The following is a 16,530-nucleotide window of genomic DNA, read 5'->3' as shown; positions in this document are numbered from 1 at the left end:
CCCCTGCCTCCCCACAGCCTGGTACTACCGATGTGATGGCCGCCATTGCTACCGGTCAGGCCACGCTCACCACTAAAATCCAGGCAGTGCAGCTAGATGTGGGTCTCCTACGGCAGGACATAGATAAGCTCTGCTCCAGAGTGTCGAAGACAGAGCAGCTGGTGGGCCAAGTAGAGGACACTGTCACAGAGCACACTACGGCCATCCATTCTCTCCAGACTAACCTCCGTGCCCTGAAGTACAAAGTTGAGAACGCAGAGAACAGGAATAGGAGGAATAACCCCCATATTGTGGGGTTGGCAGAAAGTGCAGAGGGGACTAACCCAAAGTTTTTTGTAGAAGATTAACCCTAAGCTGGGACCTCCCGTCTCTTCTGGATTGATTTGCTGCCACCCCACCGCTAATCCAAAGATCTGTGAGTTTATTCATCCGGATTGCTGCTACATTGCTTTTACCTGTAGCGTCCTCCTAGGTAGGTGCATGTGAGAGAGTATAGTTTTTAGCTCTGTCTGCTTACCAGAGGGGTTGCAGGCAAATCTATATGGTTCTTTGCTTACAAGAGAGCAGGATCTGTTAGTGAGGCCTGCTCAGTTTGCGATTCATTGTGTCTAGAGAGTGTTTCACGCTGGTCCAATAGGGAGGCATGTTGGACAGTGGGAGGATACCTGACAAGAGAATGCACAGGCTTTGATACAGTCCTGGTGATTGGCAGTGGCAAGTTGCCTCAGTGCATTCTGGGATACTGTATAAAAGCCAGGAGCACATGTGCTGTGGGGTCTTTGGCTGGAGAGCAGAGTCCCGGAGGGAGGGGGCGGCTGCCTCCTCCTCTGTAGCAGTGGCACGTGGACGCAGGAGGTCGTCCTGAGGCCAGAGGAACGGAGCTGAACGAAGAGGTCCAGGAGAGCAGACTAAAGGGGAGACCCTGGAAAAACAGTATCATGAGTACAGGGGCCTGTCAGGGCACCTGACCTGAGGGGGGCCACCTCAGGAGTAGAGTAGTCAGTGGACAGGTGTCGGCAGGCAAGAGAGTGAGAGGATGCTGAGGAGATTGTCCGGAAGATAATCAATAGTTCACCAAGTCATCTAAGGAAAGAGACATAACCCAAATTCACCTTTAGTGGCTGGGTGAATCAACAGCCTGGCTGTACATGAAGATAGAGGTCCTTCAACGTTGTGCATAGTTAATTCAGAGTATCCCACTATTCCCTTCTCCCATCCCTAATTAATTCCCTAACTATAATAAAACAATACCCTTGGACTGATTATTGGAGGAAAGAGTGAGAAACTGTTCATGTCAAGGTTCCTGTTGGTAACTCAGGGAGACCCGAAAAGTGTACATGTGGCAGTCCTTGCAGGGGGGGGGGGGGGTGTTTGGCAGTGCTACATACCAATCCTCATAGTTTTCCTGCTGTGCTTTACAAGGCTTACCTATCGGATGTGCCTTCTGGATAATGGGGCTGAATAACCTTCCACCATGATAATACACATGTATATAGTGTGGGATCCTAGATTAAACCCCTTCAGAGTCAGAACTTTTCCCCACTTACGGGGCCGGAACATTCTATTCATTTTCTGTTCAGTTTACTGTTACTCAAGTTTTTGCCCCTGACATTGCTGCATTTTATTGTCTCAGGGATGTGCTATTGTGAAAGGGGCCTCGGGTTCCTGCCCTTAATGAGGCTTTTGCTTTAATCAGGTTTACTATCAGTGTGCCAATGAAGTTCTGCAAGCAAATGAGAGCTGGAGGAATCCGAGGAGTGTATAAAGACTGTATACAGGAAGAGTTGTCTGAAAGTCTAATGGGCATTCCAATATTTCCCAATCCCTATCCAAGTTCTAATACCTTAATAAAACAAAACAAAGCCCTGGACTGTTCTCTGGTTTTTGAGTGCCTGTGAAAATTCGCTGTGCCTGGAGTGCAGAGTGGGGGATCCCAGTTACTTGCTGCCCTTAAGGGGGTGTGCTACATTTGCAGGGTGAACAGTGTATTTGCCTTTAGTAAATCAACATCTACGAGAAGTTTCTCGGCGCTGCAGTTCCTCTGAGTTCCACAAGGTGGTGATCTCACTTTTTCCCAGACAGGAAGTCTCTATGGAACACAGGAAGTGATGTCAGGCACAGACAGGAAGTTCCAGGTGAAAGGTGAGTTGGGGGGCCGTAGAGAGGAGACAAAGCCGGGAGAGGCAGCAGAGGAGGTAATCAGATATTATTTTCTATTTACATCCAGTAACCCCCCCGTCATGTCCGTCCTCTTCCTCCATAGTCACTGTGACCTCTTTTATCTCCAGCAGATGATAATACACACATATATAGTGCGGAAACCTAGATTAACCCCTTAGGGTCAGAACATTTCCCCACTTACGGGGCCAGAACATTCTCTTCATTGTTTCCCACCAATCACCTTTTCACCTCATCATTATACGGATTATACGATAATATGGAGTTTTTATTTAGAGGTGGATTTACAATACGTTTGATTTTAGGAGAAAATAACTATTCCTGATGTCTTTGAAGGTTCAACACAAGGGATGTGTCTGGATGGTGACTGTATCATTGTGTGTGTCAGGTTCCTATAAGGTGTCAGGATGTCACTGTCTATTTCTCCATGGAGGAGTGGGAGTATTTAGAAGGACACAAGGATCTCTACAAGGACGTCATGATGGAGAATCAGCCGCCCCTCACATCACCGGGTAAGAGGAGACTTTATTGTAAAGGAGAGAGCAGTACGAAGGCTCCACCTAGATCCCCCATCATCTGATAAACACATAGAAACAATGTATTCAGTCAGTGTGTGTGTTTCCTACAGATGGATCCAGTAATGGGAACCCACCAGAGAGATGTCCCCGTCCTCTGTATTCCTGGGATTCCACACAGGAGGGTCACACCATCCCTCACCATCATCAGGTAGATGAGGAACAATTATTGGTAGTTATAATTTAGACACAAGCGTGTTTGTTACAATTAATGTTTTATTATATCTTTCAGAATGAAAACGTCATGAATAATATCGTTGTAAAAGAAGAATTTACAGAGGAGGATGAGGAGTATGGAGTGATGAAGGAGTTTTCAGAAGGACACAAGGATATGATGGAGCCACCTAATACCAGAAACCCACCAGAGAGATGTCCCCGTCCTTTGTATTCCCGGGATTCCACACAGGAAGGTCACACCATCCCTCACCATCATCAGGTAGATGAGGAACAATCATTGATAGTATCATTAGGATCTGTACATTATCTGCATTGTTACCATTGATGTTATTTTTATTATATATTCAGAGTGGAAACCTGAGAGATTCTAAAGATGAGGTTAAAGAAGAGATAAAAGAGGAGGATGAGATGATAGAGGAGTTCCATATTCCCAAAGGACACAAAGATCTGTACCAGGACACCATGGTGGAGTCATCCAACTACAGAAACCCACCAGAGAGATGTCCCCGTCCTCTGTATTCCCGGGATTCCACACAGGAAGGTCACACCATCCCTCAACGTTACAAGGTTGGTGGGGCCAAGCTTCTAGAACATGGACTGGTGGAGACAATGTGTGGATATTTTTTATGTGATGTCAGAAGATTAAAGCTTCTATTTTACAGACTATTTTGTTGATCCTTCTCTTGGTTTAGGGGGAAGATCTGATGGATATAAAAGTTGAGGTTAAAGCAGAAGAAGAAGAGACGTATGTGAGGGATGATCAGCAGTCTATGGAGGAGGATGGAATAACGGGGACATTTATAGAGGAGGACACTCCTACAGAGATCAGAACAGGTGGGTCATTAACACTAAATACATTCCTCCACCCATACTGCTCACTGATTGGTCCACAGTAAGGTGGGGACTGGGTGATATCAGGCTTCCTATGCTTCAGTTTGTGAATGAACCGGAAGCCTCCGTACAGAGCTCTTCCTATCCATTCATTGTGTGCAGCTGAGGCTGTGTCCTCCATCTCCTTTTCCCTGTAAGAAAGGTGGAACATCAGAGGTCTATCTAGGCCCCTGATATCTCACCAAAGAACCTCAAATGGGGCTCCTAAAAAAATTGGAAAAAAATAAGATTGGAATAAAAATAAAATTGAAAAAAAAAAAACATGAATAATAATAAAAACAAAAATCTACTGACACCAGTGGCAGAACTACTGTGGTCACAAAGGTCGCACTTCTCTCTCTACCCTCTAGGTTTAGAGGAACCAAGCTGCTCATGTCTAGTAATAATTTTATAATAAAATTAATGTGTTGTTTTTATTTTTAGTACATCGGTGGAGTATAAGGAAAACCTCAGAGGATTGTCTCACTTTGTCTCCAGACTGTAAAGTAGAAGATGAGGACATCACACAGTATAGTCCAGGAGAAAACCCGGCTACCTCAAATGTCCATCCGGCACCACACAGTGTGGCTGGACCATCGTCTTCCTCCTATCCTGAGGATTCCCAGACTGTTAGGGACCGTTCCATCTTTCCAAGAGATAAAAGGTTTCCTTGTCCTCAGTGCGGGAAGCGTTTCCGTTCTAATGCCCATCTCATTGTGCATAAAAGATCTCACACGGGGGAGAAGCCGTATTCCTGTCCTGAATGCGGGAAATGTTTTTCAGATAAGTCCAATCTTCACACTCATCGGCAACTGCACACGGGGGAGAAGCCGTTTTCCTGTTCTACGTGCGGGAAATGTTTTATAAAAAAAGCAGAGCTTGTCACACATCAATGGACTCACACAGGGGAAAAGCCTTATTCCTGTTCTGAGTGTGGGAAATGTTTTACAAGGAAATCCATTCTCAGCAGACACCAAAGGTCTCACACAGGAGAGAAACCGTATTCCTGTCCTGAGTGCGAGAAGTGTTTTCCAGTGAAGGCCCATCTTTACTCACATCTGAGGTCTCACACGGGGGAGAAGCCACATTCCTGTCCTGAGTGTGGGAAATGTTTTTCGGTGAAGTCCAATCTTTACACACATCAGAGATTGCACACGGGGGAGAAACCCTATTCCTGTTCTGAGTGTGGGAAGTGTTTTTCAGATAAGCCCAAGCTTTATAAACATCAAAGATCTCACACGGGGTTGAAGCCGTATTCCTGTTCTGAGTGCGGAAAATGTTTTTCTGTGAAGTGTAGTCTTTCCAAACATCAGAGATCACACACAGGAGAGAAGCCGTATTCCTGTACTGAGTGCGGGAAATGTTTTTCAGTGAAGTCCAGTCTTTACAGACATCAGAGATCGCACACAGGGGAGAAGCCGTTTCCCTGTCCTGAGTGTGGGAAATGTTTTTCAATGAAGTCCAGTCTTTACACACATCAGAGATTACATACGAGGGAGAAGCCGTATTCCTGTCCTGAGTGAGGGAATTGTTCCTCACTGAAGTCCTGTCTTCCTGTACATCAGGGGTCCCACACAATCCCCGAGGTGTATTAGTGCATTGAGTGCGGGAAATGTCTTCTATATGAATGTTGGTGGACATGTGGGGAAGAAGCACACCCTGATATACACCTCAGATATACTCCATGGCTGATCTTCATCATGTAAGAAACACTTCATAAGGAGCTCAGAGATCACCAAAGACATGGATGAAGCGTTGTCCCGTGTTGGCCATTGATAGCAGGAGAAAAATAAAATTGGAGTCCTTACCTTTCATTGGCTGAGTACATTTTGTGTTGTAACCTTTTACAAACAATGTTTTTTTTTGTTCTTACAAAACAGGAGTGTTTTATTGAACAAACGAGTACATTTTTTGGTGGAAGGTTTCACAATTTTTTTTAAAAAAAATCATTGGACAAATGTGACACGCATTACCCCCCAATGGTTAAAAATTCAGGCAGTATTTTAATTAAACACAGTAATTTCCTATCATCATCAGCTCCATCTAGTGGCCAAAATTTGGTATTGCGCTTTTATTTTCCTGATTGACATATTTTAGGAAAAAAAATTCATTATGGCCACTAGATGGAGCTGTTGCTCATAGGAAATCACTGTGTTAAATTATGGCCAAAGTTTATCACGGCTGGACGAATGCTTGTCACACCCGGCCCAGAAATCTTCTATGTATCTCCCCCTTAGTTTCCTCTGTCAGGCACACACACACACACATTTCTCTATAACGAATGGCTCTGCTATTCCTGCATACATTGACCTTTTCTGACCTCACAGATGGTCACATTGTCTCAGCACTGTTAGCCATTCTTTTGTTAGAACTGGATAAAACCAGCTTAATGGCGCCTTTTTCCAATGCTAAATACCATACACACTAGAGATTAATCAGAACCTCATCCAAGACGAAGCATTGTGCTTGGAGATATAGAGACTGTCGATTTCCAGGACTTTCTGATGGCTTCAGAAGTTGAGGGGTTCCCTAGATTGAAACCGAAGTTGACTTATCTGTATTATCATTTGTATTCCATCTTTATTCGAAGCCAAGTAAATCTTTTTATTACTGTACTACTTGTGTGTGGTCTTAATGATTGTACTTCATCCACAAATCTGAAAGGGTAAATATATCGAACCTGACAATAAATGAATATATGTAACATGAAAATGAACCCTTTGTTACAATACTCCAGAATGTTATGAAGAGCGATCAGATGAAAGAAGTCCCTCTTTGCCACGAAAATTAACTCCATCCCATAAAAAACATTTCCACTGCATTTGTGAAGAAGGCTTCAGGGCGCCCAAGAAAGTCCAGCAAGCTTCAGGACCGTCTTCTATAGGTGACCGAGCTGTGGGATTGGGGCACCACCAGTGCAGAGAGGGGGGGCACCACCAGTGCAGAGAGCTGCGGGATTGGGGCACCACCAGTGCAGATGGGGGCACCACCAGTGCAGAGAGGGGGGGCACCACCAGTGCAGAGGGGGGGCACCACCAGTGCAGAGAGCTGCGGGATTGGGGAACCACCAGTGCAGATGGGGGCACCACCGGTGCAGAGAGGGGCAGGGGCACCACCAGTGCAGAGAGCTGCGGGATTGGGGCACCACCAGTGCAGAGAGCTGCGGGATTGGGGCACCACCAGTGCAGATGGGGGCACCACCAGTGCAGAGAGGGGGGGCACCACCAGTGTAGAGAGCTGCGGGATTGGGGAACCACCAGTGCAGATGGGGGCACCACCGGTGCAGAGAGGGGCAGGGGCACCACCAGTGCAGAGAGCTGCGGGATTGGGGCACCACCAGTGCAGAGAGCTGTGGGATTGGGGCACTACTAATGCAGAAAGCTGCGGGATCGGGGTACCACCAGTGCAGAGAGCTGTGGGATTGGGGCACCACCAGTGCAGAGAACTGCGGGATCCGGGCACCACCAGTGCAGAGAGCTGCAGGATCAGGGCACCACCAGTGCAGAGAGCTGCGGGATCCGGGCACCACCAGTGCAGAGAGCTGCAGGATCAGGGCACCACCAGTGCAGAGAGCTGTAGGATCAGGGTACCACCAGTGCAGAGCTTGCTTAGGAATGGCTGCAGGCAGGTGTGAGTGCGTTAGCAAGCACAGTGAGACTTTTGGAGGATGGCCCGGTGTCAAGAAGGGCATCAAAGAAGCCACTTCTCTCCAGGAAACCCATCCAGGACAGATTGATAATCTGCAGAAGGTACAGAAATTGGACTGCTGAGGACTGGGGGAAAGTCATTTTCTCTGTTGAATCCCCTTTCCCATAGTTTGGGGCATCAAGGAAAAAACCTTGTCTGGAGAAGAAAAGGTAAGCGCTACCATCAGTCCCGTGTCATGCTGCCTAAGACCATTCATGGGTGTGTGGGGGGGGGGGGGGTTCTTTTCAGCCAAGTGAAGGGCTCACTCACAATTTTGCCATGATTAAAGAATGGTACAAAAACATCCCCCGAGATCAACGTCTCCAAACCATCCAAGAAGAGTTTGGTGAGGAACAATGCCTTTTCCAGCGTGATGGACCACCATAAGGCAAAAGTCATGACTAAGTGGCATGGGGAACAAAACATGGGAATTTTGGGTCCATGGCCAGGAATCTCCCCAGACCTTCATCCCATTGAGAACTTGTGGTCAATCCTCAAGAGGCCGGTGAACAAAAAAAAAAAAAACACAAATTCTGACAAACTCCAAGCATTGATTATGCAAGAATGGGGGCTGGGGGGGGGGGGGGGCGGCCATCAGTCAGGATGTGGCCCAGAAGTTGATGGACACCATGCCGGGGAGAATTGCAGAGATCAGGAAAAAGAAGGTTCACCGCTGCAAATATTGACTCTTTGCATAAATGTCATGTCATTGTCAGTAAAAGCCTTTGCCACTTATGGAATGCTTGAAATTATACTTCGGTATCCCATAGTAACATCTGACACCTATGATGTCATTATACTTCAGTATCCCATAGTAACATCTGACACCTATGATGTCATTATACTCAAGTATCCCATAGTAACATCTGACACCTATGATGTCATTAAGAACTTAGTAAGATTATATCTAGACCACTGTTCCTGATCTTTGCTGACAGTATTATGACAGGAAATGTACCAGGGGATTGGAGGAAAGCTAACGTGATACCGATATTCAAAAAAGGGCCAGAGGCATATCCCGGGAAATTATAGGCCGGTCAGTCTGACATCGATAGTATGTAAACTTCTGGAGGGGATGATAAGGGACTATATCATAGAGTTTGCTAAAGACAACAACATCATCAGCAGTAATCAGCACGGGTTTACAAATGGGCGTTCTTGTCAAACCAATCTCTTAACATTCTACGAGGAGGTGAGCTGTGAGCTAGATAGGGGGAGACCAGTGGATGTGGTGTACTTGGATTTCGCTAAGGCGTTTGATACAATTCCCCATAAGCGCTTAATTTATAAAATAAGGTCTGCAGGCATCGACCGCAAGGTCTGCTCTTGGATACGGAACTGGCTAAAAAGGCGTGTCCAAAGGGTGGTAATAAATAGCGCATACTCGGACTGGTCTGAGGTGGTAAGTGGGGTCCCCCAAGGCTCAGTCTTGGGACCAACCTTGTTCAATTTATTCATAAACAGCATTGAGGACGGGATCAGTAGTTCGTTATCAGTTTTTGCAGATGACACAAAATTGGGCGGGGCAATAACTGCACAGCATGAAGCAGATATCCTACAGAATGACCTGGACAAAATAACGGAGTGGGCAACGACATGGCAAATGAGGTGTAATGTGGAGAAGTGTAAGGTTTTGCACTTGGGGACTAAAAACATAAAAGCACAATACACTTTAGGGGGGGGGAACCTTTGGGGGAGTCGAGGATGGAGAAGGATCTGGGAGTCCTGGTGGAGGATAGACTAGGCAATAGCATGCAATGTCAAGCGGCAGCTGCCAAAGCCAGCAGAATATTAGCATGTATTCCAGAGATAAGACTATAATCCTTCCACTTTATAAAACTCTGGTCCGACCGCATCTGGAGTATTCTGTCCAGTTCTGGTCATCAGTCCTCAGAAGGGATGTGTTGGAGCTGGAGAGAGTCCAGAGAAGGGCAACTAAACTGATTAGGGGATTGGAGGACCTTAATTATGAAGAGTGTCTGCAATCGCTTGATTTATTCTCCCTGGAGAAGAGATGCCTGAGAGGGGACATGATAGCAATTTATAAATATCTCAATGGTGATATCAGCATAGAAAAAAAGCTATTCAGTCAAAAGGATTGCATGAGGACTAGAGGGCATACAATGCGATTAGAGGAGAAGCAGTTTAACGTGGGAGGTTCTTTACTGTTAGGGCTACAAGATTGTGGAATTCTCTACCACAAGAGGTGGTTTCTGCGGGAAGTATGGTGGCTTTTATAAGACTCTTAGACTTACATCTCAAGGATCAGAACATTCAGGGGTATGAGAGATGATTACAGCCACATACACCTACACAGGTTTAACTGGATGGACTATTGTCTTTATTCAACCTCACCTACTATGTAATTATACTTCCGTATCCCATAGTAACATCTGACACCTATGATGTCATTATACTTCACACAACATTGGCAAACCTGAGGAGCAATGGGGTTCATCAGGGGCCCATCAAGAAGATGAGGAGTAGCACTATCACACAAGAACAAAGGATAAAAAAATATGTAGCACACCCTCTATGGAGCCGCAAGGACAACTGGGATCCCCAACGCTGCACAGCCAGGCACCCCACATTATTTACAGGTACTCCAGAGTCAGAGAACAGTCCAGTGCCTTGTTTTGTTATTTTTTTGAGGGATTAGAACTTGGATTGGGATTGGAAAATTATGGGATGTCCATGTGACTTCAACTTCAGGGACAACTTTCCTATATACTGTACAATCTATATACACTCCTCTTCCTCCAGCACTAACTCCAGCTGGAACACTAATAGATAAGATCTGACAAAAGCAGTCAGATTTGAAGCACTTGCCCTTTACAGGCAGGATCCCGAGGCCACATTTAAGTGTGTAGCAAAAAGTCAATGCCCAGCTTAACACCCCTGTGGCTACTGATCCCAGCACCACCTCTCCAGGCACTGCCAACGTGCCTGGCTGCAGTTGCCCCTTTCAATAGCCCTTCTGGCTAACTTCTCCACAGTCCTCTCCAGACTGAAACACTCACCAGCCGATCCGGCTGACTCCTCAGGAGATCTTCCAGACGTGCTGACCCTATCCCACTGTCCTCTCCTTGTTCCGTCCCTCCAGGAAGGATATCCTCCGTGTGTTGTAGAGGGTCTATCCAGCACCCAAGCCCAGGGTCACCCCCCCCCTAGATTAGGGGGCACCCTCAAGGGCCTCTTAAGCACTCCATATTCCACCCGAATGCCCCTGCTGGCCTGACCCATGCATATTTATGAGGTAAATAGGCCCCCTTCCAGCCCCCTTCTGCTGGATATTGGTTAAGACCTCATAAATATGCAAAGAAGCTCCTCCTAACCTCTGCCCACCACTTCTAGAAGCTTCTCCAATGTTTTAGAAAGCAGGGGGAGGTACCAGAGATGCAGGCTGTTGAGCCATCCAGTCTCCTTGAGTCACTTAGCCATGACCCAGATTCAACCCCAGCCTGGCTCTCAGCCAAGTTAAATGTTCCCACTCTTTTCCCACATTTTATTTTTCATTGGTTGAACTAGATGTGTCTTTTTTCAACCTGACTAACTATGTAACAGCTAAACCTATTTACATCTAGCACACTAGAGGATGCTACAAATAGAAAAAGAAGTGAGAAAAAAAAGAGAGAAAGGAATTTGGGCTAAGGGGCCTGACAGTCCAACAGAACCAGCCAATAGGAAACATCAGTGAAGTCGGGCTAAAAAAAAAGGGGAAGTAAACAAAACGTTGGGGTGGGAAGGGTTGTATCAAAAAAGCGGTGTCCCTCTTGCAACGACGGGGGGAGAGCTGAGGGAGAAGAAGTAGCCCCGGCAAACTCCTAAAAGTATCACCTGGAAAGCAAAGTTTTAACCACTTCCTGATCATGCTACGCCGACAATGGCTACAGTGCGGTCATCCAGTTCTGGGAGGGCGTCATATGATCGCGGGTGTTGCTCTCTGTGATTGCTGTGTCCTTAGGATGCAGCTGATCAAAGATCGGGGTAAAAAAGTGTCCAATCAGCAGAGTGTCATTGACTCTATCCATCCATTAGGATATGGGGGGAGTAGTTTTAGACTTCCGTAATCTAGAAATCAGTTGCTAAAAGAAAGAAAGGCAACAGGCATTTTTTCGGGGACTTAATGGAGTGCGGGAGTATTGATAGTAAGGCATTGGTGGCAGACGGGGTGAAAGACTCGTCCTAGATCTGGTTATGAATTTGATAGATCGTATTCCAAAGTGACCGTTTCAAAGTAAACACCCACCAGATATGCTCCCACTTGAAATCTCGGGATGGTCCTGCTGAATCCGGGACGGTTGGGAGGTAAACCCAGCAGCTCTCTGAAGTGGTAAGGAAAATGTGATGGAGGGTGACAGGGTCCCTGTACCATCTGGAAAGCAAGCTTCTAGTTTTTCTCTTGGGCATAACGGGATGTGGAAGATTTATGCGTAAACTCAAAAGCCATTTGCCAATCCTCAGGAGGGATCTCACGCCCCAAATCTCTGGACCACAATCTAGTAAAAGTTGTAAAAGGTCCCATGAGTGTGTTGTATCACGGATTTGTATACAGTGGAGAGAATGTGGCAAAGTGCATCCCAAGGAAATACAAGTCCCCAAAATCAGTGAGGGGCTTGTTTACTAAGCCTATGGAATGTAAAGCTGAAGCTTTGTGAGACAATTCAACAAGGATGCCTCACTGAAAGAGTAAAATATAAAGGACCCAGTTGTTGAGTGAACAAAGAAACAAGCCAGAGGCCAATCTGATCTGTCATATGTCCCAAAATTGGTCACACGGAGCCCGGCTGGTAAGAGAGGATTATCAAACAGTGAGGAAAGTGGACTCGGATCAGTGCAGAGTGCATACAGCCCACCTCAATGGTACCATTTTCGTAATGAGGCCGCTGTTAACAGTGAGAGAGTAGAGAGGGACCAATATGAGCTACCATAATGCCAGGTAAGCGCCTTCAAATGTACTAGGGACACGTCTTGCTCCACAATTGTAGAAGCTTTCATAAATAGGCGCGGGAACCAGTCTAACATGCGGGAAAAAAATGCTGAGGAGTGATAAAGTTCGGGGAGGTTGGGTTACATAATACCTTGTACTTCATATAGGACAAGCTCTGCGTTAACAGTGGGAGAAGCTTAAAAGGGCATGGTTAAATAAGACCAAAGCATTTTTGTAAGCCGAATGCAAAAACATATAGGTGCCACTTAGACTCTGCTGCGTCCTAGTCCAACGACAACCGATGAGCATGCCGGTCGGGAAAAGAGCTTGTCTCAGCTCAAAAAATTAATATGTATTAGAGAAGGTATCCAATCAGCCGCACATCGCTGTAAATCCACTGTGAAGGAATATAAGGCAGCCTCAGCCCTTGCTCCGGCCAGGCCATGCCCCGACGCGTTTCATTCTGAGCCCCCCCCCCCGAGCTTAGTTATGGAGCATTTGTTGTACCCAGGGCTTTTTTTCTCGGAGAATAGGTGCAGGAACTTCCCCCCTCTGAGTGACCCCTTATCTCCACCCACTACCCACCTCTGAGCACTGTTCCTTGGTTCCATCCCCGACCCACCTCCCACGCACAACAAAATACCTCACCCAGCAACAAAATACCTCACCCAGCAACAAAATATCCACCCCAGCAAGGCAGCAACATTAGACCCCCTCCAGTAGCAATAACGGCTCTCCCAGCAACCAGTATCAATAGATCACCCAACAATAGACCTCTACCTCAACAGGAGATCCCTACCAACAGACCCCCCAGCAACAATAGATCCCCCAGCACCAACAACAGACCCTCACACAATAACAGATCCCTGCCAGTGACAATAGATCCCCAAGCAGTCAGCATCAAGAGACCCTTCAACACACCCCACTCCCCTTGCGATCACATATATACATTTGAGGTTCCGGAACTGTGTTCCCCCACATTCCTGCTGCAAAAAAAAGCCCTGGTTGTACCCATAAAATACATTTAGATTATGTAACTATGGGAACGGGAAGTCGCTGGGCAGCCGTAAGTGAAAGAGTGCAGTGCTTGTCCTGCTATGTACGTACACAAGATCCAGAGTGACACAGTGCAGTGCATGTCCTACTTTGTGTGTGCACAAAGCCCCTCCATGTCCCACCCGCTGTATACACACACATACATTTAGGGTGGGATGTATACTTTGTTTCCAGTAATAATAAAGTAGGAAGTAAAGTTGCTCCCTTCCTCCTGTCTCCCTCCCCCCTCTTTCTTCCTGGCTTTCCCCTCACACCAGCCTTGCAGGAGTTCTTGTCTTCCTCCGGCTCAACCAGCTCCTGGTACAGGTCAGGGCAGTCGTCCTCACCCAGCAGGTTCACCCTGGGCCAGAGCAGCAGCCATAGGAGGGGAGAAAGGCTCTGCCTGTCCAGGGCATGCCAGCTGCGGTGGAACTGTGCCAGCCTGGGCACTGCTTTCCTCTTTTTGAGATGTGAGGTCTCCGGGAGGTCGGCTCAGTGTGGATCAGCCCCTCTACAGCCCGGCCGGGGGATTTCACTGAATCCTGGGATAGAGACAGGCTGGAGAAAGGGAGCCGTGAAACGCACAGGGGAATCTGTTCTGAATAATGTGTCTGGGTTTCAGGTGGACTGTCAGGGTGAATCTCGGACAGGTGGCAAACCTAGCTCCGTCTCCACATTCCAGACAAGTGTCCATAAAGCAAGGTTCATAAAGACATGGATGAGGAGTTTGGGGTGGAGGAACTTGACTGGCTTGCGCCTCAACCCAACCTCAACCAGATAGAACACTTTTGGGATGAATTAGAGCGGAGACTGTGAGCCAGGCCTTCTTGCCCACCACCAGTGCCTGACCTCACAAATGAGCTTCTGGAAGAATGGTGAAACATTCCCATAGACACTCCTAAACCTTGTGGACAGCCTTCCCAGAAGAGTTGAAGCTGTTATAGCTGCAAAGGGTGGGCAAACTCAATATTGAACCCTACGGACTAAGACTGGGATGCCATTAAAGTTCATAGGCATCCCAATACTTTTGGTAATATAGTGTATATCTATCCCACTTGAGAGTGGAGATGACCCCATCTATAATGATATACAGTGCATACACACACAGCATGAAGCAAAGCTCTGCTGATTTCCATCATCCAATCATGTGTAAGCAAACATGCTTATATATATATATTTTTTTTCCATGAATGTGATTGGGTATTTTTTTTTGCAAAGTCAAGCTTTAGCTCTGAAGTAACGGCACTTGCAAAATGCACAGTATATTTTCCTTCGGTAAATCAACCCCTATGGGATATTTCTCAGGACTGCAGTTCCTCTGAGCTCCACAAGGTGGTGATCTCACTTCTACCCAGACAGGAAGTCTCTATGGAAAACAGGAAGTGATGTCAGTGATGTAAAGACAAGACGTTCCATGAGGTATGAAGTAGAGAGGAGACATTGTTGGAACTGGCAACGGAGGAGGTAATAAGATCTTATTTTCTATTTACACCCAGTAACCCCCCCCCCCCCCATTACGTCTCTGTCCTCTTCCTCCATAGTCACGGTGACCTCTTTTATCTCAAGCAGATGATGATACACATATATAGTGTGGAAACCTAGATTAACCTCTTCCACTTACGAGGCCACAATATTTTCTTCATCCTTGAGATGTATCATTCATTCCGACAATTTTGACTCATCAGTCAATCCCTTCTGAGAGGACCTAACTCCTTCCTCTGAAGGTTTTTCTTTTTGCAGATGGACATACAGTGTTGGATTTTCTTTCCAGCGTTCGTAGAACAATCATTCCTCAGACCATACTTTTTTTGCTATCATCAAGTCAGCTAATCTCTACTAAATGCGATTTTGATCCAGACTCGCTATTTGAATGGAATCCCAGACGTATTAAACGGGTTTCATTACGATATGTATGATTTTTCTGAAGGAAAAATCACATCCACAGTAAAAAATTTTGTTCATTTGAGAAAAACATTCCATCCTGCTCCCCTTGGATTTTCTTGTCACTATGGATCGAAAACGAAGGCTGATTTGACCTCACTAACCATTGGAAAATTGAACCAATATTCCAAAATATAAATTTTTCAAAGTTCTACTATGTGTGGTCAACTTCAGATGCTTCTTCTTTCCGGATTCCTGGCTTCACCACAGCGATCGCATCCTTTTCTGCCGCTTCTACATCGGTTGACTCCTCAGCTCAACCTTGAGGGAACCCTACCCTGACCCCCACTTGGATGAAGATGCGGGGTCAGACTATAATGTTACTTAACCACTTTACGACCGGAGGATTTTGCTGTCTTACGTCTGGGCCACTTTTTGCGATTCGGCACTGTGCGACTTTAACTGACAATTGCGCGGTCATGCAACGCCGCACCCAAACGGAATTTACGTCCTTTTTTTCCCACAAACAGAGCTTTCTTTGGTGGTATTTGATCATCTCGGCGATTTTTATTTTTTGCGATATTAAAAAAAAAGCGACAATTTTGAAAAAATAACAATATTTTTCTACTTTGACAGTTAAAAAATATCCAATATATTAAATTTTTGTCATATATTTAGGCCAAAATGTATTTTGCTACATGTCTTCATACTGTACTGCACAGTGATATTTGGACGTTGCCTGGATTATGGAGCCTTTAGTGCCTGGCACAGAAGGCTTCACCTTTCCTTCTTCAAACCTGAGGAAGTCGTGAGTACCCTTTTGAGGACGCATTTTTCACCATACGTAGCAGATCACAGGGGTAAGGAGTCAGATGGCCTTGCTAGTTCATACTCTGTACATGGCTCCAGGGGTTGTTGAAGATCTTTTTCCACAGGGCCCTAGTAGTCTATCTCCACAGTTGCCCTCAGTCTGATTGTTGACATTCCATTCCTTTGATAACTCTACTGGCCATTTGGCTACACAGCCTTGACCTTGCTTCCAGCCCCCCAGGTTCATACAGATGGCCAGGAACCCAGGGCTGGCCCAAGACATTGTGCTGCCTGGGTCCGAGAATGAAATGCTGCCCCCCCCCCCCTCCGCCCAAAAAAATGGTGCAGGAGAATGTGGGGCTGCGGGCATGGTGCAAGAGAATGCAG

General features: G+C 46.3%; 3 protein-coding genes across 3 annotated transcripts in view; all 3 read left to right on the top strand.

Annotated features, from left to right (window-relative positions):
* Positions 1-16,530, top strand: part of LOC309564465 (uncharacterized protein) — a gene marked incomplete at both ends in the record, with an annotated part of 1,172,539 nt that overhangs the window by 739,656 nt on the left and 416,353 nt on the right.
* LOC309562896 (uncharacterized protein) overlaps positions 1-16,530 on the top strand; it is a 142,653-nt gene that overhangs the window by 100,651 nt on the left and 25,472 nt on the right. The gene's annotated exons all lie outside the window — the stretch shown is intronic.
* Positions 4,238-5,376, top strand: LOC309562900 (uncharacterized protein; the record flags this gene model as incomplete). The annotated part of the gene is made up of 1 exon (XM_082267220.1): positions 4,238-5,376. A coding segment is annotated over one exon (1,086 nt), but the record flags the coding sequence as incomplete, so codon positions are not given.

Source organism: Pelophylax lessonae (genome assembly GCF_965119305.1).
Source record: "Pelophylax lessonae genome assembly, chromosome: 9".
In the NCBI taxonomy this organism is placed as follows: domain Eukaryota; kingdom Metazoa; phylum Chordata; class Amphibia; order Anura; family Ranidae; genus Pelophylax; species Pelophylax lessonae.
This window is presented reverse-complemented; position numbering and strand designations above follow the sequence as displayed.